This window comes from Callithrix jacchus, chromosome 14, assembly GCF_049354715.1.
Source record: "Callithrix jacchus isolate 240 chromosome 14, calJac240_pri, whole genome shotgun sequence".
NCBI classification, from domain to species: domain Eukaryota; kingdom Metazoa; phylum Chordata; class Mammalia; order Primates; family Cebidae; genus Callithrix; species Callithrix jacchus.
The window spans coordinates 5,535,999-5,561,597 of record NC_133515.1 but is presented as its reverse complement, the minus strand read 5'-3'; the positions used below and the strand labels follow the sequence as shown (position 1 = coordinate 5,561,597).

Sequence of the window (25,599 nt, the reverse complement as noted above, 5' to 3'; positions counted from 1 at the left end):
TCTGGGATTCAAGTGACTCTCCTGTCTTAGCCTCCTAAGTAGCAGGGATTACAGGTGCCCATCATCACTCTGTGTTAATATTTATATTTTTAGTAGAGATGAGGTTTCACTATGTTGACCAGACTGGTCTTGAACTCCCGACCTCGAGATCTTCCCATCTCAGCCTACAACAGTGCTGGTATTGCAGCCACCATGCCTGGCCTCTTTTTCTTTCTTTCTTTTTTTTTTTTTTTTGATTTTTAAAATATGTATTTTATTTTTTGAAAATATTTTGAAAGTAATTAAGATACCTGATTGGAAGGGAGAAAAAATCAACACAATGAAATTTAGGAACAGAAATGCAAGAGCAGCTGCTGCATCCGGCCCCTTCCACCCGAGGGGCGCAGCCAGGAGATGCTCATTTTATGATCCCAAGTGTACGCTGTGGTCCACACAGAAATCACTAATTACCAGCCTTCTGGTGGAAGGACCCTGCCCAAAGTCAGGGTCAGAAATAGGACAGCTCATCGTGCTTGGCTTTGTTGGTCTGGTAGTTAGACAAGGTCAAGGGCTTGTTTTCATGAGGGAGACTTTGGAATACTCGCAAGTGGACAAATTCCTCATCACCGACATGCACCCTGATGAAGTAGTTCGTCTCCGCAACCACCTGGCTCCTGAAGGACACAGCCTCGAACACGGGGAACTTCTTGTTTTCTTTTTCTTCAAGCTGGGACCTTACCTGGTTGGCGATGTTCTGGGTCTCGGCGGTGGCCGGCTGCGCGGCGGAGGGCGCCACGCACATCATCGTGGCGGCAGCAGAAGGACTCGGCGAGGGGACAGGGCCTCTTTTTCTTTGTTAATGTGGCCACTAGAAAACTTTAGTTCCCCATTGCAGTGCACGTTGTATTTCTGTCACCCACCACTGCACAGGGCACTGCTCTGTCACTCTCACCATGGGGAACCCTGCTCTTGGAATGCCGTGGCTTTGTTTCTTACTGCTGCTGTAACAAATTGCCACGAGCTCAGTGATTCAGAACAACTCGTTTATTATTTTGCAGTTCTCAAGGTCAGACTCTGACCTGGGTGTCACTGGGCTACAGCCAAGGTGTCACCAGGGCTGCATTCCTTCTGGAGACTGTGGAGAAGAATCTGCTTCTCTGAGCTGCCCACATGCCCTGGCTCATGGCCCCCTTCCATTTCTAAAGTGAGCAATTGTTGTGAGGATTTTTCATGCCTCACATTCTCATGCGGACTCTCCTACCTCCCTCTTGCACATTGGAAGGATGAGCGTGATTGTACAGAGCCCACCTGAATAATTCAGTATTATTTCCTTACATTGAAGTCAGCTGACTAGTTACCTTAATCCCATTTGCTACCTGAACTTCTTTTGCCCAGGGTCCAGTTTGCTGACATATGCATGGCTTCCAGAAATTAGGACTTGTTCATCTTTGGGGCCTTTCTTCAGCTGCCCACTTGCCTGTGCCCCATACATCTGTTTTCTTGTTCTGTGCAAACTGGCCAGGTCTTGGAAATGACTGGTGTGGGGACTGCTTCATTTTCTCCCTTTTCTTGGTTATAGTTCAGAGATCTGCTGGGGGATGGTGTGACCCCAAACAAGCCAATTTCCTCCTTGAAGGGAGTGAGAAGAAGGGAGCATGTGACTTGACCAAGCCAATCAGCAAACGACCCTCCCTCTTGTTCAGGACGGGGCATGTGACAGAAGCTGGGCCACTCACAGCCCATATAAGGACTTCACTGAGATGCTGACAAAAGCAGGCCATTTGTGCCACAGGGGAAAGCCAGCCTGAAATGAAACTGTCTCACAAAGAAATAGAGATGAATGACTTGTAGAGAACTGGAAACAGAAAGAAAATGAAACTTGCAGAGAAAATATTGCAAGTACAGTTTGAACCTCTGGATCGAACCATGCCTGAGTCCCTCCTGGCTCTGACTTTTCAGTTAGGTGAATCCACACATTGTCTTTTTTGGCCAAGCCGTTTGAATTGGATTTTCTGCTATTTGCAAGATAAAGATCTGCCATGACTCAGAGAGGGGTTAAAGCCATATTTGATCTGGACTCATGAGAGCTCATGAAGCCTGTCCTCACCCAGTTGTCACTTCTCACCAGCCTTTGAGGCACGGGTCCTAAACGAATGCCCTGTCTCACCTTCCCCCAGATCTCCAAGAGGAGCCTCCTGCCTCTACTTCTCTTCCTTCCCTGGAGTCAGTGTTTAGGTGTGCTGGTCAGCCTCATCCAGCCCCTCTTTTCTGGAAACTGCTCTAACTCCATGGCTGGATTGACTGGCCAAGAGAGACACCAGGGTGAGCTGGACTATCAGACAGTCTCTCCTAGGAATCTGAAATATGAATTCAGAGAGGCCAGCAGCCCATTGTCCATGGGAATGCAGGAGCTGTGGGGCTGAGAAACCCCTTTCTATCCAGAGGGAGGGAAGGTATGGTGGGTGAGGAGAGAACAGCAGAGGCAGGCAACCCTGGGGCCAGGGGAGCCAGAAGGAGCAGCTGCCTCTGTCTCCAAGCGCTCACTAGCTTGAGGTCAGGTTCTTCCTGAGGTCTGACAGCTCCTCTTGCCCACTGGGTCTGAAATAAATCAATGATCATCCGGCCATTTTCGCTTTCAATGAGATAAATGAATGTCCATCACTTGCTATCAGAAGAGCCTTGAATAAGCCACTCTTCCCAATCCCACGCTTGCCCCAGGTCCCACTGCCCCAGATGGGGAGAAGGCCAAGTGAACACCCAGCTTGCAGGGACCCTCACCGAGGCAGTTCTCTTCTCCCACCTTGTGCCAGGCATGGGAGGCTGCTGAGGTGGCAGGCATGATGTGGGCTGCCCCGGGTTACTGAAGGCAGCAGGAAGCAGTGTTGAGTTGAGTCCCAGGACTCCTTACGCCACACCTGGTGGCCCAGGCAGCTAGCTGCCCAGCCCACAGCCATTCTCCCCTTCTTCTCCCTCAAAGCCAAAGTGGCTACACAACTCAGGACAGCGCAGGACAGGTGTCCGTCCTCTGAGTGGGGCTTCCAGGACAGCTACTGCTTTCCTGTTGGAGCTGGTGGCTCTTCACTGTACCCTTCCCCATCCCTATATTGCTCCCTGGGGCACGAAACTCTGCCTAAAGGTGCAGCAGCAGCCATTTGTGATCCTGAGGATGAAGGAACCTGCTGAGGATGGCAAAGGGAACTGGAAGAACCCTGGTCCCCTAAAGCCTCACCCAACCCCAGCAGTGGGACCAGCAGGGATCCTGACCTCTGGGCTTCTCATTACTCAAGGAAAAGAAAAACATCTAATCCTGCTTGCTTAAGACCCTGTTGTCAGGTTTCTGAGTCTTTGTTATTTGCAATTATAACTGATCCTTTCCTATGTCCTCTGAAAATTTGGGTCATGGGTGGAGCTTTCTGGTGAGAAGAAGAAGGGCTCAGGGACTTTCTAATTTCATCATTTTGCTCAGGGTCCAGTTTCCTCTCAAGTTTGCAAGGACAGATGGAAAGTCAGCAGAAATTTGGCCTTCTCAGTGACTGGTGGGTGAATTTTACAAGGATTTCTCGTCACGGAGGACGGGAGCCCAAAGGAGAATGGCCGCCATTGGAGCCTTTCCTCTCCCTCCACTGCTGCAAACACTGAGGTCTGTGTCAGGTGGGCTGCAAGCAAAGAAATCTCAAGTAATGGAGGCCTCATTGAACAGGAGTTAATTTTACTCATGTAACAAACTAGTGTGGTCCCAAGATTGTCTCACAGGCCAATGAAGTCATGAGGTTGGCAGGTCTGAGATTGTCTTGATTTTCCCCCATTGTTGCAAGATGTCTCCCAGTGTGGCAAGATGTCCCCCATAGCTCCAAACAGCACATCCTCAATGGTGAATAAAGCTAATCTCCGATTGGGAAGGGCCTCTGTCTCCTTGTGTGGTGGAGGCTGTTGAAGCATGTGCAGGAGTATCTGAACCGTGTGCTACTGGGGTAGTCCGCACCCTTCAAGCCAGTCATGGCTTTCCTGTTTGCTTTGCCAGATACTGGCTAAGGATAGGTCTGTGATGCAATTCTGACCAGTGAGACATGATGGAAGAGCTGCTGGGTGGGATTCTGGGAATAGTTCCCTTACTCTTTGAAAGATGGATCCAGGAAAAGAGAGTCTCCTCTGCTGGGTGTTGTCATATCTGGAGGTGATGCCTGGAACTGTGGCAGCTGTCTTGTGATCATGAGGGAACCTGGCCTGAAAACAGAGCTGGCCCACTGAAGAGGGCAGTACGGAAAGGTGGAAGAAACCTGGGTCCTTGCTGATGTCCCTGTGGCACTGAACTAAGCAGCCCTGAGCTGTCCTACCTCTGCACTGCTTGGCACAGGAGACGCATTTTGATTGTTTAAGCCCTGTGAGTTGGGCTTTCTGTTCCTCACAGCTGACAGCACTCTAACCAATCCACACATTTCCCTCTGCTCAATTTCCTGCTCCAGAGACACAGGTGCAGACCAGTACCAGGCAGCCTGGCTCTGGGGAAAAGCAACAGTGCTTATTCTTCGCTGACACAGTGGGAGCGCTGCCTCCTGCGGCTGGCTGCTCATTCCATAACCACACTGCCTGCCACCAGTCCTTTCTACTTTTCAAGGACTGTGTTCAAAACCCCAGGAAGTGGGAGGAGTGGTTTGGGGAGGTGTTGTGGGAATGGATAAAGGAAGGCCATTCCCTGACCCTCAGAGCCCACACTGCCTTCACCCCACACAGCCCTACCCAGCCCAGCATCTCCTCCAGTGCCCCTGGAGACAATGAAGGCAGTCATCCACTGGCTTCTCCTGTGCTGGGCAGGGCAGGAGGGCTGGTGGTTAAGTGCTGGAGAACCCCAAGGCCCTGGGGCTAGGCCGGAATGTGTTTCTATAGAGACATCATGGACATTCTGTCCCCTGCAGCCTGCCTGGTGCCAGATGAAAAGTGGCCAGCTTGGTACTTTTCTGCCAACTGATTATATAGATGTGCATCCACATGAGCTGCCTCTTGCAATGACCCAGGCCCCCATGAGGGCCCTCCCTACAGGCATTTGTGTTGAGAACACTCTGCGCCCTTCAGCCTCCTTTCTCTCTGGGAAAGGGACATTTTGGTAGTGAGAAAGGCCCAGAGGGAGGCACTTCTGGAGGCATTTTCTTTCTAGGAGGAAATGCTCCAGGGCTCTCTTCCATCACTACTAGCTGCCAAGTTGAGGGAATGGGGCGAAGGTCACAGGTGAGCTGCACAGCCGCGGAATCGCGCTTTCTACTTTTCAAGATTCATTCTCCAAGACGTCCCTCCATGAGCTCGTGCTCCTGCCATGCCAATGCTGGATGCCCGTGCTGGCGGCAGGTGGTGATGTGACCCAGGCCTGGAGCTGGGAATTACTACAGGCATGCCATTCTTTCTAGGCCAAGGGGGCAGCCTTAGGGCGTTTGTGAAAACCTCTTAGTAATGGAGGCTCACATTTCTGGTTTCCCAGCTGGAGAGAATATGCCTGGCACTGCTGGAGACCGTCTTTCCCACACAATGGAGTCAGCCTGGACTTTTTAGCCATTTTAATCAATAAATTGTCTTTGTTAAAAACAAATCAATTTGAGTCAGACTCTGTGTCTTGCAATGGAAAGTCTTTAGTAATATAAAGGCAGATGTCCCTCTTAAGCCAAATTAATCTCTCCTTTATTGCTCTCTCTATACCACACATACCCACTTCACTGGTGTTTACTGTTTCCCCACCTGCACGGGTGACCTCCCTCCTCCACAAAGGAGTGGACAGCGCTGCCTCTGCAGCCACCCCTGGATCCAGTTGCAGTTAATTCTACTCTCAAGTCCAGCTAAACTCCTCGGTGAATTATTATCATTGGTCCAATCAAAGCGGTCTGGTTTTATTTATTCTTTTCTCTCCACACTTACTCCCCTTCCCTTCCCCTGCATGGGCAACACACTCCCCATAGATTCCCCCACCTCTTGCCCTGCTTTTAAAATGCTCTTGCAAAACAGATACTTTATGTGCTTTTAATTTCTGCAAATGGTAATGTTTGGGTTCCCATGTTGCTTCCTCCTTTTTAAACTCAGCCCTGTGTTCAGGCCCAACCATGTGGCCGTGTGTGCATTTCGTCTCTCCTTGCTGCTGCAGAATTCTCCATGGTGTGGACCATTCCCACTTTGCCTTTCCATTCTCCAGCGTAGACCCCTAGGGTGCCTCCCACAGCCCCCATCCCACACTGCCTCACAGAACTCTGCAGTGAACATCTCGGTGTGCATGTTTGATGAATCTGTGTCAGTTTCTTCTACATCTATGGTTGTAGAGGATGCATATTATTGACCAAAATCCCTCCACAATGGTGGCTCTGGTCTATACTCCACAAGCAGTGCCCTCACCAACGTCCCACGTCCACACCCAACACAAACGCTTGTGTTTTTGTTTTTTTAAGAGACAGAATCTCGGTTGCTGCCCTGGCTATTGACAGTTGTCGTAATAGCTCACTGCAGCCCCAAACTCCCGAGCTCAAGCGATCGTCTCATCTCAGCCTTCCGAGTAGATGGGATGACAGGCATGTGCCACTGTGCCCAGCTCCAATACTTGTCTTTACCCAGCTAAATTTTGCCCAATAGATTGCATTAGTCTTCTACTGCTACTGAACAAGTTAACACAAGTTGTGTGGCTTGAAACACCATATAGTTTTCATCTTCCATTTTCTGTGGGCCAAAATTCTGGGCTCAGCTTAGCTGGGTTCTCTCCTCAGACTGCAATCAGGTGTTGGCCAGGCTGCATTCTCATCAGAGGCTCCATTGGAGGAAGATCTGATTCCAGGCTGCCTTAGTTCCCTGGTGGAAGTCATCTCCGAGTCGTTGTAGAACTCAAGGAGACTCGTTTCTTCAAGGTCAGCAGGAGCAAGGGAGTCTCATACCTTTACATCCTCTTTTAAAGGGCTCACCTGCTTAGTTGCACCCAGGATGATGTCCTTTTTGATTAATTCAAAGTCAACTGATCAGGGACTTTAATTACATTGACAAGTTCCTTTCCCTTTTTCCATATGGCACACTGTCACCTTTGTTATAAGCTATTGATTAGAAACATGTTACAGGTTCTCCCCACAGTTACCAGGAGAGGATTACAGAAGGGCTTGCCTATTGGGGTTCAGCTGAGAATTTTGTCTCCTATGTACGTATTAGGTGGTATCTTGTTGTTCAAATTGTAGTAAAATAAGCATAATGTAAAATTTCCCATCTTAACCACTGTTAATTGTACACTTCAGGGGTATCAAATATATTCACACTATTGTGCAACCATTACCACCATCCATCTCAAGAACTCTTTAATTTTGCAAAACTGAAACACTGTGTCCCATTAGACACTATCTTCCCATTCCCTCTTGGCTCAAGCTTTTGGCAATCATTCCAGTTTATGTTTCTATGAATTTGATTATTCTAGGTATCAGAGGTAAATGCAATACTGTCTTTTTGTCACTGGCTTATTACACTTAGCACAATGCCCTCGAGGTTCATCCATGGTGTAGCCTGTCACAGGATTCTCTCCCTCTTTAAGGCCGAATCATATTTCATTGCACGTGTAGACCACATTTTGTTTATGTATTCATCCAACAATGGACACTTGCTTCACCTTTCAGTTCCCGTGAATGCTGCTGCTATGAACTTGGATATACAGTATCTCTTTGACATCCTGCTTTCAATCCTTTTGGGAATATGTCCAGAAGTGGAAATTCTTGGTCATATGGTGATTCTATTGAATTGTTTTTTTAGGAATGGCCATGTTGTTTTCCACAGTGGCTGCACCTTGTGCATACCCACCAGCCGTGCACAAGGGTATAATGTCTCACTCCTCACCAACACTCGGTATTTTCAGTTTTCTTGACAGTAGCTCTTCTAGAGGGTATGAGGTGATATCTCACTGTGCTTTCCGTCCACATTTCCATTATCCTAAGTGATGCTGAGCATCTTTTTGTGTGCTCATTGGCCATCTGTATATCTTTTTTGGAGAAATATCTGCTCATATTGTTATAATGTATGTTTCTGTACTAATGATCTTGGCCACCTCCTCATGTGCTTCCTGGATTTTGGGGTTTCCTCTCCCAAAAATTACCTGCTCGTGTCCTTTGTCCATTTATTTTCCTTGTTAATTTTCAGGAGTTCCTTGTATATTGAGGCTACTAATCTCCTGTCAATTTTATACTGCACGTAACTTCTCTCATTTTGCCATGTGTCATTTGGAACAGATCTATTTGATTTTAACACCATGAAGTCCCCTCTGCTTTTTCTGCCTTATGGTTTCTGCTTTGAATTTTTGTCTAAGAAATCTCTTACTGCCTTTGAGTCTAAAAGATGTTTCCCTTTGTGTGAGTGTATGTTTTTTTTTTTTTTCTAGCATGTTATAATCTGGTCATGCATGGTGGTCAGCATGAAAAATAATCCCATATAATGTGGACGCTCAGATAACGGATTAAAGAATTATTCATGAACAATGTGAAAAGAATGTGAAACAAACTGAAAAGAATCATTCACTGATTCTTTAATCCATCATCTGAGCATCCACATTCTATGGGATCACATTGTTTTTCTCCACATACTAAGTAAGAGGTTTTTCAATAACAATAGCAACTCTTGGCCGGGCGCGGTGGCTCAAGCCTGTAATCCCAGCACTTTGGGAGGCCGAGGCGGGTGGATCACGAGGTCAACAGATTGAGACCATCCTGGTCAACATGGTGAAACCCCGTCTCTACTAAAAATTACAAAACATTAGCTGGGCACGGTGGCGCGTGCCTGTAATCCCAGCTACTCAGGAGGCTGAGGCAGGAGAATCGCCTGAAGTGAAGTGATAGCTGAATAAGGGAAAACTGACACCTTGATATATCAGGCCACCCCTCCCAGGAGCAGGACATGAATTTACGTGGGGAGTGTCTACACCCCGTTCTACTCCCACCCACCAATGAATCAGCAATGGATGGAGTTTGCTAAATCGATGCTAGGGAAGAGATCTCCAGGGAGGAAAACAGAGTGGGCCTGGAATATTCTTCTGTACCACTGCTTCCATTCCCAGCCATGCCTGGCAAGAGGGAGGAAACATCTTGTCATAGATCTATATTTCCTGGGTGGATGAAACCCAGGTATCCTAGAGGAAGCAGTTACGGCGGGAAGTTGGGGCAAAGGACGAGGGGACACAGAGCAACAGAACTCCTGGCTTTCCCTAGCATGAGCCAGTCCTCCCAGTCAGCATCTTGAGGTGGCACCGGCTAGCTCCCCCTCGTCCTGGGCATTGGGAGGATTGATGTGCTTCACTCAGCTTGTCTTCCTCATGACTTGACTGAGCCACACCTCAACCTTGTGAAGTAAGGAGCCAGATTATCACCCCTATTCAGGAGAAGAGGAGAAGCCATCTCCTGCTAAGGTCCGCAGAGAAGGAAGTTCACTCATCACTTGACAAACATTTATCAAGAGCCCATAGCGCAGCAGCTTCTCGGCCCTGGGAGCTGGCAGAGACCAGACAAATGGTCAAATGGTTCCAGTCAGCATTAGACACCATGGTGGACATGTTGTTCTTGTCAGGCAGCACCATTTCCTGAGAGAACAAACCCCCTGCACTCCATTCCTGCTAGGCCGGTCAATCGTGGTGCCCCCTCGCCAAAGACAGGAAAGAGGGCAATTGTCTAGGTCCAGCCACTATGGCAGGACATGCCACACCCCCTAGCCACACTGATTGACTGAGAGGGCAATATGAAGAGCCCTGCAGGACCAGAGTCTGCCCTGGGGTTTCACATGTATGTTGGGGAAAGACGTTTCTTTCTACTAAGGTTGCTGGAGGAGGGTGGAAACAAATCTTGGGCTGTTGCCAGTCATCTTTTTAAAGGAAAGAGGCTTCAGGAAGAAGAAAACCAAGCAGAGACAAGCAGTATGGACACAGGAGAGAGAACTAGAGGCCTGCCAATGTTGCTTTAGTACTTGGGTCCAGCCATGCCCGAAGTTAACACATTCATACTTTCTATGTGAGCCAACCCATGATCTTTTGGCTTATGCTAATTTGAGTTGGAATAAGTGGAAACAAGGAGTCCCACTGGACAGAGCCCCTACCAACAAATCCACCTCTCTGCTCCCTCTAATGAACTTTCACCCCTCAGATTCCACCAGACTCTTTTTGGTTGGGGCTTATTTTGATCATAATTCCCCTTTCTCAAAATGTCTTTGAATCCAGATTCTGCCAGTAAGTATCCTTTATTCCTTATTGATTTCTAACATCTGCTAGAAGGCCAAGCCTGCCTTCTGTGTCATCCTACAAGTTGGTGATGAAGATACTGATGTGGAGGCAGAACAGTGTAGCATGCTGCACCCTCCTCCCTCAGGGTGTCAGCCCTTGAAGCTTTCACACTGTCCCTTCACAGAATCCCGGAGTCCCAATATTAGAAATGACCTCAGGTTCCCCACTCACTCTCTCACAGTCTCTTGGCTCAAGTTTTCATCTATAGAGGTGGTGCCAGCCTTGGCCAGAGGAAAGTGGCCTGTGTGGTGAGTGTCTGTTGGCAGCTTCTAGCATCAATGTTCCCATTCTCCAGCCACTAGTGCCCAACCTGGACTTCTCCATTCTAGGCTGTGGTTTGCTGCAACGCTTAGCAAGGCTTTATGGAAGGTTCTGGAATAACGGAAGGGAACTACAACATAGAGCACCACCAGTGGCTACCTCTTGAGGTGGCTGTGCTCAGAGGACCTGGGCCTGGGAAGGAAAGGGGTGTCTCAGAAAGAGGCATGTCTCCTCCATTAATCAGGTTACTCGGAGATTGGCATTAGAATCACTGGACTGAGTAAGGAATGTTCACCTTCACCCCACAGGGCAGACACCATCCAATCGGGGGAGGGCCTTGATAGAAACAAAAGGCAAAAGAAAAGCGAATTTCCACATAACCATGACTAATGGAGGAGACATGCCTCCTTCTGAGACACCCCTTTCCCTCCCAGGCCTATGTGCTCTGAGCACAGCCACCTTCAGAGGTAACCATTGGTGGTGTCTATGTTGTAGATCCCTTCCATTATTCCAGAACCTTCCATAAAGTCTTGTTCGACATTGTAGCAAACCACAATCTCCATTCTCGCCAAGAATGGAGAAACAGAACCAAGAGCATAGGTACGGAGAGGGACAGATGAGCTCTATTATGGGAATTGGCTCCTATCATTATGGAAGCTGAAAAGCCCCACCATATGCTTTCTGCAAGCTAGAGAACCAGGGAAGCTGGTGGCGTAGTTCAGTCCAAGTTTGAAAGCCTGAGAACCTGGGTGTGGGGGTGCTGCTGGTACAAGTTATAGAATCCAAAGGCTGGATCTGATGTCCAAGGGCAGGAGAAGAAGGGTGTCCCAGCTGCAGAAGAGAGGAAGGGGGAAGCGGTGGGTGGTGAGAGGGAAAGAGAGAGAAGAAAAGAGAGAGCCTGAATGGCAAATTCACTTTTCCTCTGCCTTTTGTTCTATCAAGGCCCTTAACCAATTGGATGGTGTCTGCCCCCATTGAGTGAAAGTGAATATCCTTACTCAGTCCAGTGAATCAAATGCCAGTCTCTTCTGAAAATACCCTCATAGATATACCCAGATATAATGCCCTATCAGCTATCTGGGTATCTGGGTATCCCAGTCAAGCTGACAGCTAAAATTACACATCACATCTCCTTTTCTAAGCCCCAGACAGATAGGCAGGAGACCCTCTGCCCATTCTAATGCCAGCCCAAGTCCTTTTCTCCAGATGATGTACAGGAGAAAGGCCTGTCAGCACCTTCAGGGAAAACCTGTCCCCAGCCACAGGGAGGGCCTTTGTCCCTCTGGGAGCAGGCAGTTATGGTTGCATCAGGACATTCTGGGTAATGCATTATGGCGTAAGTCCAGGATGGGGCTCACCAAGCCCAGACCAGATTGGGCAGAGCACACCCCAAATTGGTTTCTGTTTCTCTCCGGGTCGGGTCGGTCACCATCAGTGGGCATGGTGGCTGGCCTGCAGGTCTTGCTGCATTGCAGCTCTGCTTGTCCTGCAAACTGCTTGAAGGAGAAAGAGTACACTGAGTCCTTGGTGTCCCAGTCCAGGTCTGAGAGGAATGCTTCTTTTTAAATGTCCAAATTGCAGCAAACAACCTCCAGCACCACCACAACGACAAAGTATGTTTCTTCCGAAGAAGCTGCACACCTGCGAACTCAACTATGTGAGCTGCTGGGCCTCCTCTCTATAGCCAACCCATGCAAACTTCTAGTCTAAGGCCTCTGCCTTGGGGTACTTCTCAGCATGAGAACGTAAGAGGTGAGGACCTGTTCACAATGGCAAAACTCAGCTGCCTGTACAGACGGTGTTCCTAGAACTAACGGGCATCAGCCCTCGGTAAGTTCAAGTCTGCCCTGTTAGGGGGCAACTTACAACTTCTAAATGGTCTATATTTTTCGTTTTTCAGCTTCAGAGTCTCAGGATCTCAATGCAGACAGGGCACCGTGATAAAAAAGAAAGGTAAGATGGGGTACAAAATAGAGTCTGCAGGTACCGGGAGGACATTGCAAATCCGGGTGAAGGTGAATGGAGCCACACCCAGCCTGGATAGACAGGAAATGGCACAAAGGGAGAGAAAGGCTACATGCTGCAGGGACAGGGTGTGGAGTCACATCAGGGTTGGTGAGTCAGAGAGGAGGGAGGGATGTGAACACGTTCTGTGCTCTCTTGGGTCCCGCCAGGCTCACGTGTGGCTTTGCTCCGACACGTTTTTGTTACATGCTGTGACACTGGACTCCTCTGGCATGTCAGGTGGGCTCCTTCCATGGGGGCAGGAACAGAGAGACAGTCATTGCGGGTTCTTTTGTTCTATACTGCTTGCCTCCCTCCCACTGGCTGGTCTCCTGCTGTGTGCTGGGAGCACAGTCAAAACACGAAGGAACCCAGGTCTCTGTTCACGTGGACCTTAGGGCCGAGACAGGAGTCGGGTGTTAATGGAATAACCACACGGACGAACACACTGGCCACAGGCCCAGCTGAAACCTCGGCACCTCGAGGCTGCGGAAGGTCCCCAAGTGAGGTCTAGGGTTTTCACGAACAAAGGAAATGACCCTGGGCGGGGGGAGCTGACTTGTTTTTCATGACTGCAACTGGCTCTTGACGATCTTTTCTGCTAAACGTCTCCAACTGGGAATTTTGCGAAACCCCTGCTTCGAGGAGAGTGAGCCCTGGGAACCTCCTTATCAGAAGATGGCCTGAGTTCTTGCTTGAGGCTCGGTCATCCGGGGCCTCGCGGCTGCTTGCATCATCACCCTCGCACCGCCAGCCCGGGCTGACTGAGAAGAGGAACAGGCCCCGCCCAGAACACGGGTCAGGTGACCACGTCCAGCTACGAGGGCACGCTGCGTGGGGCGGGGCTTCCGACCCAGCCGCGCTTCCCAATTGGCTTCGGGGCTTTCTTTGAGCTGGTCGCAGGGAGGTGGGTCCGCGCCTTCCAGAGGCTTCGCGGGGCCGCTTCTTTGGCGGGAGTTGGCGGCTGGTGTGAGGTGAGACTCGCAATGGCCCCTCTCTGGCGAGGCCCTGTCAGAGCCCGATCGGGACCATCCAGGGGCTTTCGTGCTCCAGGAGCCTGGTCTGAGCGGCCTGTTGAGGACCCCGCAGGAGTTGAAGGGGACGGAGCGCTGGCAGTGCGGGGCCTGTGGTGGGAATGAGTCTCTCTGGGGCGTGGTGTTGGGGGCGGTGGTGGAGAGCGCCGCTTTGCCTCGTCCTTGGCATCCTGTTCCCCTACATCCAGAGGGGGCATCCGGGACCCGACGTGGGGCAGGTGCTCTGCGAACATCTTGACGTAGTTCTGGGAGCGCCCGCCATGGCTCTGGTGAGGGAGCAGAGTTTTGAGCGGCCCTGGGCGGGGACTGTGGGGCGCCGAGGCCATGTTCCAGGCTCTCTGTAGGGCACAGGCATTCCAAACATGGGGGCAGGTTTAGAGTTTTACCCTTGATCAAGGGCTGAACGCCCAGATGTGTACAAGGCCAGGCATCAGTGATAATCAAGATGGAGGCAAAGGGGAGGGGTCCTGTTGCTGGGCTAAAGGGACAGTGGCGGGCAGCTGGGCCCTGCGGGGTGTGTGCTCAGAGATGCCAGAGTTCAGCCTTTTCTATGACAACCACGACCGGAAACCTTGTTTTAAAAAAAGGAAGTGTGTGTGTGTGTGTGTGTGTGTGTGTGTATCTCAAGCCCTCTGGTGTTAATGTAGGTTTTAATTTATAATGTTTTAGCATATTGTATAGCCAAATATCTATATCTATCTGTCTCTCTCTATATATCTATGAGTTGAATTTCCCTGGGGTGCCAGTTTGCAGCCTCTGCCATAGGAATCCTGAGCTTAGTCGTTGAGTTAATTGGAAGATGGGGGTTACCCCTCACCCTGGCTTTGACTCTGCTTCGGTAAAGCTAGCAGAGACCTACCGGGGTTAGATATGGGCACTGGGGGTGATCTGAAGCTAGGGGACAGACACCTCCTTGCAAAGTAGGCAGGACTCGCCACAGGCCTGTGTTTGTAGCCTTCCTGTACCATGTGTCTGTGAACGGGGCTATGCAAATATTTTCAAAATAGCTAGTGCCTTTGGGATGAGCCTCCCACGGCTCCCCAGACCCTGGGCACTGCAGGAATCCTGATCCCATTACTGTTTGGATTCATGGCTTGAAAGTGAGCTGACTCGGGAAAGGAGGAGTATGCCTGGGGAATTCTTGGGAGGAAGTTACCGTGGGTCAGCTGGCTCTTCTGGGCCCCTCTTGCACTGAGGGCACACAGCCAGACATACAGAGATGAGCCTCTGCCCTCAGGACACTCTGATCACATGGGGAGGTAAACTGTAGCCCTGGAAGAGGGCTTTGTATGGCTCCTTGCCTGGGAGGCTTGGGCTGGGGAATTCAAGGATGAGAGGGAGGGCCTAGAGGGTGTACCAGAAGCAACGTGGACTTAGAGCCCTGTGCAGAGTTGGGTGGGTGGCTGGGAAGGGAGAAGAGGCTCCCAGGTGGGCCTGATCACCGTGCGGTGGGGATGGAGAAATATGATTAGACCAGCCTACTCATCAGGGTCATGCTAGGAAGTAGGGAATTGGGGCTTTTAGGCCCCAAGTTTTGAGTCAGAAGGGGTTCAGTGCTGTTTTAAGGAACACAGATATTTGTTAGTTCAGGGAAATATTGTGGTGGGAAGGAGTGGTTGAGGAGGTACAAGTGGCTTCTTCTGAGGAGAAAGTTCATGTGAGAGGGGATTGATTGTCTCCGACTAGATGCTCATTCCCTGTGAGTAGGTCTCTGTGTTCTGACCCCCAGTTGTCCCTCTTCTGTTAGTCAGCCCACCTTCCCATAATGTTTGGATGGTTACAGGGGTATCTCCTGGTGCAGAGGGAAAGGGCAGCTGAGTAGGACCTGGTGGCCTCATGGTGATGGTCTTCGTCCTCCTTGGCAGTTTTATGCCTCCTTCCTGCCAATCCAGCCCTTACTCGTTCTCTCTGCACAGAAAGAATCAGCATCTCCAGTACAGCCCCTATCTGTGCTAGGAGATGGCAGGATGGGTGTGGATGGTAAGACAACCAGTCCCACTCACGTTGGCCTTAGGCAGCCCCTGACCTGGACATTGTGAGACCTTTTGAGGACAGCTGGCTCCTTGGTGGGACCAGTTGGGTGTGGGGCGGGGCCTTGATCTGAGCCAGCCCCTAGTTTCACCCTAAGTTCTCCTCACTGCTGATGGCCTAAGTGATGTCTGTCCTGGGAGTGGGGTATTGCAGTTACCCCAGGAATCCCTGGATTATGGCTCAGATTCCATATGGCTCCATCCTTGCACCTTTCCTAGCTCAGGTTTCTGTGGAGAGAAGGAGAGTGGCAGAGGTGACTGGTTCCCGAATCATATAGGCTCTCATTGCCACCATGTTGGAAAGCAGACTCCAGACCAAACCAAGGAGCAGCCCCAATGACCGAGAGGTAGTGTGCCTCCTCCCATTCCTCAGATCCCCTCTGTTCTGCTACCCCTTCTGCTGTGCCCCTGACTCCTAGAGCCTCCTTCACTCCATCTTTCCCCTTCTCCTGCCAAGGACTTTGAGTCCTGTCATCTCTCCTCATTGCTCTTTCCAGACTAGCCTGTGGTCCTCAGGCCTTGGGATGAAGCTGGAGGCTGTCACCCCATTCCTGGGCAAGTATCGTCCCTTTGTGGGTCGCTGCTGCCAGACCTGCACCCCCAAGAGCTGGGTGAGTGATAGTAGGGCCGGGCCCCAACCAGGAAGCATGGTTCTGGGAGCCAAAGCTCTGGGAAGCTGCTTCCTTTGTGTCCCTCCGAGCTTGGCTCTTCCCTGTCCCATGCCTCTGCTTCTGTCTTTCAGGGGAATGGATGCACTGGTATTGGCTGTGTGGTTGGGCTAGCTCCCAGGCCTGGGAGAGTTGGGTGGGGGAAGTGCAGAGGGGCCTAGGTGGTGATAGGGTGTGTCGTGAGGGCTGGGGTCTCATCATGCCTGTGTGAGTTTTGTTGTTCAGTTGTGGGGACATCACGCACTCAGACTTCCCCAGCCCTTGGTGCATACTTGGAGAACTCTTTTGGTTCATGCCATGTGATGGTGGTGAGGGGTCCCAGATTTCTGATGAAGACCCGGGCTTCATGCTGTCTGCTGTTAAGAAGATAACTTCTTGGAGACTTTCCTATGCCACTCTGAAAGAGGGTGATTCTGTACAGGATATGGCATTTCAGTTTTGAGCATGGGCCCCTTTTTCCTGGGCCAGCACAGGATCTAGGATCAAACACCTTTTGGGAAATATTGTGCTGTAATCTTTTCTCCTGGAAGACTTAGCAGGCCACCAGGCAGAGACCAGAGGGGCAGCACAGCGGCTCTTTTTTGCCAGTTTGCGGTGGCCCTCCAGGACATGCTATCTCTCCCCCTCTCTGGCAGGATTCCCTCTTCCACAGAAGCATAAGGGACCTAGGCTTTTGCAATGTGATTCTGGTGAAGGAGGAGAACACCAGGTAGTCAGAGCTGCAGAGTGGAGCAGGGTTGGGGACAGGGCCCCTTTGGTGCAGGGCTTCTGGGGCCCTGAGTTTAGGGGCCATTTTCTTCCTGTGATAGAAAAAGAGGGGCCCGGTCCTCTGTTCCATACAGAAGTCTGCAGGGAGGCGCACTTGGAGCTCTCTTGCAGTTCCTTCTGTGAGCATGTATGGATTGCCCACCATGTGTCAGGCTGTGAACCTGTACCCGACTCAGCAGGGTGAGGGGTGGGAATGGGGCACAGGTGAGTAGGCTGTTCCTCTTCCTGCTCAGGTGTTCCTGGGACATGAGACTAGGGTATGGTTCCTTTCTGATTGAATAGCCCTCTGTGAGCCCTGCTGGAGGTGGGCCCTCTCTGAATGATCTTCCCTCCTGCTTTGGGAGTTGTTCCCAGGTTTCGGGGCTGGCTGGTTCGGAGGCTCTGCTATTTCCTGTGGTCCCTGGAGCAGCACATCCCCTCCTGCCAGGATACCCCACAGAAGATCCTGGAAAGCACTGGGTGAGGAGGCAAGCACTGGGGTCTGGCTGGCACTTCTGGCATCCTGAATGGGATGAAAATGACACTAGGTAGGGGTGGTTGAGAGGGCAGGCTGGGGCACAGGTTCTAGAGCATGAGCTTTGCCTGGGACTCTTCCTTAAAGAGGAGGGTGAAGCCCCGCCCTAGCTGATACCACTTCTCCCAATCCCCTCACAGGGTACAGAACCTTCTCTCAGGGAAGGTTCCAGGAGGTGCTGGGGAAGGCCAGGTGCCTGACGTTGTGAAGAAAGAGGTACAGCGCATCCTGGGTCACATCCAGGCCCCACCCTGGCCCTTCCTGGTCAGGTAACTGTGCTGAGGGGCACTCACCCCTCGGTTGGGGTCCTTCTGGAGAGTGGGTGTTGACCAGGCTTGGGGAAGTGCTGGACTTCCCTCCTGGGGAGCTGGAGAATGTTTACCAGAGGGAACTGTGGCTGCCTTCACCACCGCCTCACATTGCCCCAGCACAGGTCTGAGTTTCTGTTAGATGCAGGGCACTGTTCCAGGGAAATGAAGGGGTAAACAGATACACGTGGCTAGGAGAAGGAAGGAGCAGGGCTGAGACAGAATACCAGGAAGGGGACAAAGAGACTGTAAGCCAGGGCCAAGAGGAGGAAAAGGAGCCAGGCTTGGGGGCTCACATTTCATTTCTACTCCCTTGATCTGCCTACCTTGACATCAGCCATTAGCCTCCCTTTCTGTGTTTCCTTCCTTCCGAGCCTAGCTGAGTTTCCAGGCTCAGGGTGCTAATAATGCTCTTGTGAGAGAGTCATGGGCACAACTCCCTGCTGTCTGCCTTCTCTTTGCACCTGAGCAGGTCAGCATTGCCAGAGAAACACAACAGTGGACTGGTTTCCTTGCTAAGTGCAAATGTCAAAGGGACACAGGGCACTCTCCAGGGCTCCCACCCAGCCGGCTCCTTTTTGGACTTACCCATTGTCAACTGATGCCCCATGTAATGCTTCACAGAAAGATAAAAGCCATCACATGGGACCTGCTGCTTATCCACCACACCTCCCTGCTACATACAGCTATGTGTCTGTCTTCAATTAAAGGTTCCAGGTCGGTGTGGTGGCTCAGGCCTGTAATCCCAGCACTTTGGGAGGCCAAGGTAGGTGGATTGCTTGAGCCCAGGAGCTCGAGACCAGCCTAGGCAAAATAGACCAGCCTGGCAACGTCATCTCTCCAAAAAATTAGCCGGATACAGTGGTGTGCACCTGTGGTCCCAACTACTTGAGAGGCTGAGGTGGGAGGATTGCTTGAGCCTAGAAGGCAGAGGATGTAGTGAGCCAAGTTGGTGCCATTGCACTCTAGCCAGAGCAAAATAGCAAGACCCTGTCTCCAAAAATAAATAGAGCTGTTCCTCCTGTTGAGTTGGGGGGACAACCCCACCTGCCTGCCCACCAGGGACTTCCCCCCTGCAGTTATCCCCTTTCCTTTTTCTATCACTAATTCTTCCCTGTTCTTCCACCTTTCCTGGCAGTTTGCAAAGACCAGGGTGGGTTTGGCCTGGGGAGAGGCTTGGTCTTCTTGTGTCCTTTAGACTAAATGGAGGCAGATGCTCTGATTCTGATGTGAGGCAGCTGCACCATGAGGTCTTGGGAGAGTAGCAGCATCTGGTGGGCATGCACTCTGGGTCAGAACTTACAGTCCCAGCACTGCTTCTTCTTAGTATTCTCTACCATGAAGCAGTTCTGTAGCTTCCCTGAGCCTTACTTTCCTCTTTTGTAAAATGATGATGGTGATGGGGCCTGCCTTAGAGGAACACTGGGCAGCCCTCCAAGGTGACATGGGGCTGAGATTCGCCCTTGTTGCACCTCAACCCCGGTGTCACTCCCAGGCTGTTCAGCTGGGCGCTGCTGCGGTTTCTGAACTGCGTCTTCCTGAATGTGCAGCTCCACAAGGGTCAGATGAAGATGGTCCACAAGGCCGCCCAGACGGTAAGGCCTGCCCTCTTTTGGGATGGGGATGGCAGGAGCAGAGAAGCAGAGGAGCAGAGGCTGGGCCAAGCCCTTAAGTCAGGAGTAGCCCCCATCTGGTCCTGCTTCCTGGCCTCTCTGCTCCCAGCTGTACAGCAGCGCATTCCCCATCAGCTGGTGGGAAAAATCCACTGCTCTTTGCCGACCTTCCCTTTATGTCTCACGGTCCTGCTCCCATGGGGCTTCCTCTAATGTCTTTTCATCATGGTCTTAACAACCATTACGTCAGTGCATCAGTGCGTCAGTGCAGTTACCTTAGAAGTTTTGGAAAGGCTCCTTTGCTTTTGGGAAATGTGCTCAGAGGAAGAACTCTTCAGCTGAACCCTCCCTCCTCCAGGGGTGCCCTGGGTTTTTGGCTGCTTGTGTCCTCAGAGTGGGGCAGGCTGGCACTTTCCTCTGGCTCTCCCTGGAGCAGGGTTCACCGCTTGTCCTCCTCTCTACTCACAAAACCCTCCTGGATGGGATCCTGCTGCCCTTTGTGCTGCTCTCCCAGGGCCTGGGTGTGCTCCGTGTGGCCTGGGACTCCCGTGCCTGCTCCCCTTCCCTCAGGTAAAAACCCTGTGTCTCTAGACACGCATGGGAGAAGTTGCAGGTTGGGATGGGGGGTGTGTATTGGGGTGTGTTGGCGGCAGCTCCCTGCCAAAGGCCCTCTTCCTGGCCTCTCTGTTCCTAGCCACACAGCAGTCTAACCTGTGGGGCTTAGATGGAGGGGTCAGCCACAGGCCCTAGGGCCATGGCTTTGCCACAGGGTATTCAAGTAGGACACAGTCTATTCCTGGGGGAGCTGGGACTCTCACTAGCCCTTTATTCATTCTCATCTTCAGAGCCCCTTGCCTTATCAGGCTCTGCCCTATGTCGCACAGAGCTCTGCTGAGGAAGCTTGGGGGGCTTTTCCTGCCCTCAGAGGCCAACCTCTCCCTGGACAGCTCTGAGGGGCTCCTTGCAAGGGCCGTGGTCCAGGAGGTGAGTGCCCCAGTGGTTATATATGGGCCAGGCTAAGGGGACAGGGGTCTGCTTCTGCACTGGCCTTAACACCCCTTCTGTCCCCTCCTATTCTAGGTCATAGATCAGCTGCTGGTCAGTGGGCAGCCCCTGCTCATCTTCTTGGAGGAACCTCCTGGGGCCCTAGGGCCACGGCTGTCAGCCCTGGGCCAGGCTTGGCTGGGATTTGTGGTAAGGGCAGTCCAGGTGGGCATCATCCCAGATGCTCTGCTGGTACCAGTGGCTGTCACCTATGATGTGGTTCCGGATGCACCATGTGACATATACCATGTGAGAATGTGAGACCCTCCAGCCCTTTGGGCAGAGGCTGATAAGGCAAGGGGCCCCTAGGTGGACAGCAGCTCCAGAGAGAAGGCACAATATTGTGTCCTGTGGCTGAGTCCCTCTTAGAGCTGCGGGGGCTTCAAAGGAATCATCCCTATAGTCATCTTGCAGCACCTGCCAGGGCTATTGCCATCATCTCATTTCATCCTCTGAAGACCTTGATAGGGAGGGATTTTCCCTGTTTGTTGGATAAGAAAAGAGGAACTTGGGGAGGGCAAGGTAATGCACCAGTGTGGCCTGAGATAAAACTGAGCAGGCTGGGACCCGAGGATACCCCTGGAGAGCAGGATGGGGTGGGCAGCCCTGATGTCCACTGAGAGCAGTGCCCCCGGTGAGGCTGTACAGTTATCCTCTCTCTTCTTGCAGGCCTCAGCCCCCCTTGGGCTGTGGACAGGAGCTCTGGCTGTCCTGCGGAGCCTCTGCAGCCACTTGGGCTGCAGCCGTCAGATCTGCTCCCGGGTGCACCTAGCTCAGCCCTTCTCCCTGCAGGTATGGAGCCAGCTGGGGAAGGCTGGGAGTACCTGGGGGTCTGTCCTGGGCCTCCTGGCAGCCTGGCCTTCAAAGCCACTGCAGGGATAGCCTTGCCTACTTCTAGTGGCTGTGGGCAAGTTTCCTGGTGGGCCAGAGCAGGTCACTTAATAGCCTTGTCCTGGGCAGGAATACACCATCAGTGCCAGAAGCTGCTGGGGCAGCAGGCAGACCCTGGAGCAGCTACTGCAGCCCATCTTGCTGGGCCAATGGTAGGGGCAAGGGAGCGTGTGGTCTCAGGGGAGAGGCAAGCAACCCGTCAACATCAGCTTATGTATCCTCCATAGACACAAACATACTAGCAGCCCTCCCTCACCAGATATCCTGGGGTGATCTAGAATAGTTCCAGGCACTCGCCTTGCTAACAGTCTGAGTGTGGGATATGGCACAGAGGCCTGGAAGGGGCTGGGGATTATAAATGCTATCCTCTGTCCTGGGGCTGGGATGGGGGGGACACCCTCACCTTTCAGAAAGCCCAGGGCTTCCCCACAACTGTTTTTAGGTTGGTGCCTTCATTCTGTGATCTATGTCTCTGTCCCAGTACTGCTGTTCCAGACACTGAGAAGGAGCAGGAGTGGACCCCCATAACTGGGCCCCTCCTGGCCCTTAAGGAAGAGGACCAGCTCCTGGTCAGGAGACTGAGCCATCATGTCCTGAGTGGTGAGGATGAACCAGATCTGGGCCTTTGGGGGTGGGTCCCTGAACTGTCCCCTCTCTCTGGGTCAGCCAGTTTCCAGGGTCCTTCATTCCAAGTGAGTGTCTGCACCTGAGCTGCCCTCCTTCTGTGGGACCTTGGGGACATCTGAAGAAGAATGGAACCTTTCTCCTGCAGGAGGAGCAGGGCAGTCAGGGCCAGTATGAGGGAGCACTTACTTGCATGGACACAGATGATGGCCTGAGCACAGGAGGCTGCAGCTGCTTCCCGAGGCCACACTCAGCCCTGCCTTCTGAGCAGAGTCTCCCTAGCTGTGGATGGGGATGGTGTTAACTGAATGGAATGATATGTGTAAGGGGCTTAGCACAGTGCCTGTGCAGAGGGCCCTTATACGGAGATCCATCAGTATCTTCTCTAGTGCCCCTGTGTGGTGGAGGCTGTGGGTTGGTGTGTGGGCCCCATGATGAGACCCAGGGTAGGGCCCCTAGGTCCTGGCCTGGCTCTCTGCCTCTGTGTGATAAATTCACTGCTCTGGGCATATGTTCCCCCTCCCTGGGGTGGAGTGGGGATGTCTGATAATGGAGGGATCAAGCTGCTGGACCTCAATGCCTGACCAGCATCTCCACCCGCTGTCCTGCCTCGCCCCACCCCAGCCAGTGTGGCGAGCTCTGCCATGATGAGCACGGCCATCATGGCGACACTGCTGCTCTTCAAGCACCAGAAGGTAGGGGGTACAATATGGTGGGGAACTCTGGGTGGGGTATGGCCCTCCTGATCATCCCTGCTCTGCCCACCCAGGGCGTGTTCCTGTCGCAGCTCCTGGGAGAGTTCTCCTGGCTGACGGAGGAGATACTGTTGCGTGGCTTTGATGTAGGCTTCTCTGGTCAGCTGCGGAGCCTACTGCAGCACACTCTGAGTCTGCTGCGGGCGCATGTGGCTCTGCTACGCATCCGCCAGGGGGATTTGCTAGTGGTGCCACGGCCCGGCCCAGGCCTTGCGCACCTGGCACGGCTGAGTGCTGAGCTGCTGCCCGTCTTCCTGAGTGAGGCTGTGGGCGGTGAGTCTTGAGGGGTAGGTGGGATGTGTGTGCAGGTGTTAAGGGAACAGATCCTTCCTCATAACGGTCCCTCCTCCCCCAGCCTGTGCGGTGCGGGGGCTGCTGGTAGGCAGAGTGCCGCCCCAGGGGCCCTGGGAGCTGCAGGGCATAGAGCTGCTGAGCCAGAACGAGCTGTACCGCCAGATCCTGCTGCTGATGCATCTGCTGCCGCAAGAGCTGCTGCTCCTGCAGGTCAGGCCTCCCCTGCGGCCCACTTGGTCCTAGGCCTTCCCCTCTTGGTGGTAGGAATGGCCATCCCTGCCCAAGCACCACCTCTGAAATCTCCTGGGTGGTAGGTTTGGCCTTGCCCTGCCTTTGGCTAGGCCCCCACCCATGTGCCTGGCTTGCCTGAGGCCACATGGGTCCCTTTTTCTCCCTAGCCCTGCCAGTCTTCCTACTGTTACTGTCAGGAGGTGCTCGACCGGCTCATCCAATGTGGGCTCCTGGTTGCTGAGGAGGTAGGCAGGGCCAGGGGAGGTAAGACCCCTGCCTGGGGCCTGGCCTCCTCCAGCCTCCCACCCTGAGTGCCAGCTGCCCCAGGCTCCTCCTCTGGCCTGTGTGTGCTGTGGGGGTGGGAAGCCCCTGGCCTTGCAGTGGGGAAGCCTAGCTCACACCTCTGCGCCCTGTGCCTTGGGATATGGCCACCTATGCCCTGGGCCCATGTACGTCTCTCTGGACAGCACTGGCTTGTGTGCCTCTGAGCTTCTCTGCACACCTCCTGTTTCACGTTTCTTGGCCACAGGGCTGCTGCCACTGAGGGTGGGTGTTCACTTCCTCTGACTCTGCAAGTTGGCCCAGCAGGTGCTGTGGTGTGGCATGGCTCTGGGCATCCTCTTGGGCTCTCTAGGTCTGGTTTTACTGGATTCACCTGCATGTGCCTGGTCTGGGGGTATAGGGTTGATCTCTGGCCAGCTTGTCAGAGCATGTGCCTGGTCTGGGGGTATAGGGTTGATCTCTGGCCAGCTTGTCAGAGAACAATGCTTCCATGGCCCCTAGACCCCAGGCTCCCGAGCAGCCTGTGACACAGGGCGACAGCGAATGAGCAGAAGGCTGCTGTGGAAACCGAGTGGGGACTTTACTGATAGTGACAGTGATGACTTCGAAGAGGCCGAGGGCCGGTACTTCAGGGTGTGTTGGAAGCAGCTGCCCCTGGAGGGATGTGGTAGGGAGGCTGTGGTGAGCTGCACTCACCCCCACCTGTCCCCTCCAGCTGAGCCAACAGTTGCGCTGCCCAGACTTCTTTCTTTTCCTCTGCCGCCTGCTCAGCCCACTGCTCAAGGCTTTTGCACAGGCTGCAGCCTTCCTCCACCAGGGCCAGCTGCCCGATACTGGTGAGGCCCTTCTTCCCTTGCAGTCCTCCAGGCAGGCTGTGTCTGTGCGGGGCCCCAGGTCTAGGTCTTTTCTCTTCCGCAGAGTCTGGCTACACAAAGCAGCTTTTTCAGTTCCTCCAGGCCACCGCCCATGAAGAAGGGATCTTTGGTGAGTCCCAAGTAGTCAGCCCCGGCATGGCTGAATGCTGAGCTGCTACCCCTCTTCCTGAGGGAGGCTCTGGGTGGGAAGTCCGAAGCTTTCTGGAGGCAGGGGTGTGTTTGCTGGTGGCTGCTGCCCCCTGCCGGACAGTGACAGCCCACTCTAGGAATGATGGCTGCAGAGTACAGAGGGTCTTCTGTCCAATCAGAGCTCTATCCCTCCCTGAGCTGCTGCTTTAAACGAGAGGAGAGAAGCCTGTGCCCAGTGGCTCCCTGTGCTCCCTACCTAGAGCCTTCACTTCTGTCTTCTTTCCAGAGTGTGTGGACCCAAAGCTCGCCATCAGTGCTATCTGGACCTTCAGAGACCTAGGGGTAAGAACCAATGTCACCATCTTCCTGTCCTCCTGCTCCCACCCCGATAGAGCTGCTCAGGAAAACCCAGCTATGTCCCATCACCCCACAGGGATGGCCTGATGGTGCCTCATTAATACCCTGGGGTTTACCTGGTGTCTTCCAGCAATAGATGTGCTGATGGGTTGGAGAAGGTGGGATGGTTTTCCTGCCTCTTTGTCTTCCAAATCACTGGCTCATCCTTCTAGGTGGGGTATGGGGCTGCTTTGAGGCAGCATTTGTACTTAAACACTGAGGCCTAAGGGGCCAGAGGTCTCAAGACAGGTTTCTGGGGGACAGGCCTGGCCCCTGGGCCCTGTGGACAGGGCACTCACGGCCCATTTTCCATGGCCCAGGTTCTGCAGCAGATGCCGAGCCCTGCAGGCCCCAGGCTCCACCTGTCTTCTACTTTTGCCAGCCGGGACAATCAGGAAAAACTGGAACAGTTCATCCGGCAGTTCATTTGTAGCTAGAACTGTGAGGTGGAGCCCGTATTGAGACTTCTCAGCTCCAGAACATAGCTGTGTCCTAGAGCCAGAAGACAGACAGGAGGCTGCAGACCCTTAGCTGCTCTATAAAATCAGAGCTTGGTTGTCCCTTGCCATTCCCTCCTTTGACATAATAAACAAGGGGACTGGTCGTGTGGTCTTTTCCCAAGCCCAGCAGTATCTTTTCGG

At 52.7% G+C, this 25,599-nt stretch overlaps 1 protein-coding gene, 1 long non-coding RNA gene and 1 pseudogene across 17 annotated transcripts; 1 reads left to right on the top strand and 2 right to left on the bottom strand.

Annotated features, from left to right (window-relative positions):
* Positions 1–476: 476 nt before the first annotated feature.
* Positions 477–784, bottom strand: LOC144579208 (cystatin-B pseudogene; annotated as a pseudogene).
* A 12,586-nt stretch (positions 785–13,370) lies between these two features.
* Positions 13,371–25,588, top strand: LOC100411698 (glycerol-3-phosphate acyltransferase 2, mitochondrial). 16 transcript variants are annotated; one of them, XR_013526263.1, is made up of 23 exons: positions 13,371–13,476; positions 15,786–15,913; positions 16,064–16,177; positions 16,870–16,943; positions 17,357–17,461; positions 17,657–17,785; positions 19,320–19,419; positions 19,874–20,007; positions 20,283–20,421; positions 20,518–20,730; positions 21,151–21,273; positions 21,442–21,524; positions 21,854–21,972; positions 22,621–22,691; positions 22,766–23,024; positions 23,107–23,255; positions 23,444–23,521; positions 23,806–23,864; positions 24,060–24,191; positions 24,274–24,394; positions 24,477–24,542; positions 24,849–24,904; positions 25,279–25,588. XR_013526263.1 is itself a non-coding variant. In XM_054244485.2 (22 exons), exons 2-22 carry the CDS (start codon positions 15,860–15,862, stop codon positions 25,393–25,395), a joined length of 2,397 nt encoding a protein of 798 aa, XP_054100460.2. In that variant the 5' UTR covers positions 13,371–13,476; positions 15,791–15,859; the 3' UTR covers positions 25,396–25,588. The 16 variants fall into 16 exon arrangements, 13 of the variants coding, with proteins under 13 accessions (XP_054100460.2, XP_054100456.2, XP_054100464.2 ...); XM_054244485.2 differs by lacking the exon at positions 23,806–23,864 and having other exon boundaries at positions 15,791–15,913; positions 20,322–20,421; XM_054244481.2 differs by lacking the exon at positions 23,806–23,864 and having other exon boundaries at positions 15,791–15,913.
* LOC144579207 (uncharacterized) lies at positions 24,536–25,173 on the bottom strand. The gene is made up of 3 exons (XR_013526266.1): positions 25,036–25,173; positions 24,819–24,898; positions 24,536–24,672 (listed from the first exon to the last, which is right to left on the bottom strand). It is a non-coding gene; the product is annotated as an uncharacterized LOC144579207 (long non-coding RNA).
* Positions 25,589–25,599: the final 11 nt, after the last annotated feature.

Coding starts and splice junctions, on each gene's coding strand:
- LOC100411698 (XM_054244481.2), top strand. CDS start 15,860: ATGTTGGAAAGCAGACTCCAGACCAAACCAAGGAGCAGCCCCAATGAC. Junction 24,192..24,273: donor CCGAGGGCCGGTACTTCAGG/GTGTGTTGGAAG, acceptor TGTCCCCTCCAG/CTGAGCCAACAGTTGCGCTG. Junction 24,395..24,476: donor GGGCCAGCTGCCCGATACTG/GTGAGGCCCTTC, acceptor TCTCTTCCGCAG/AGTCTGGCTACACAAAGCAG.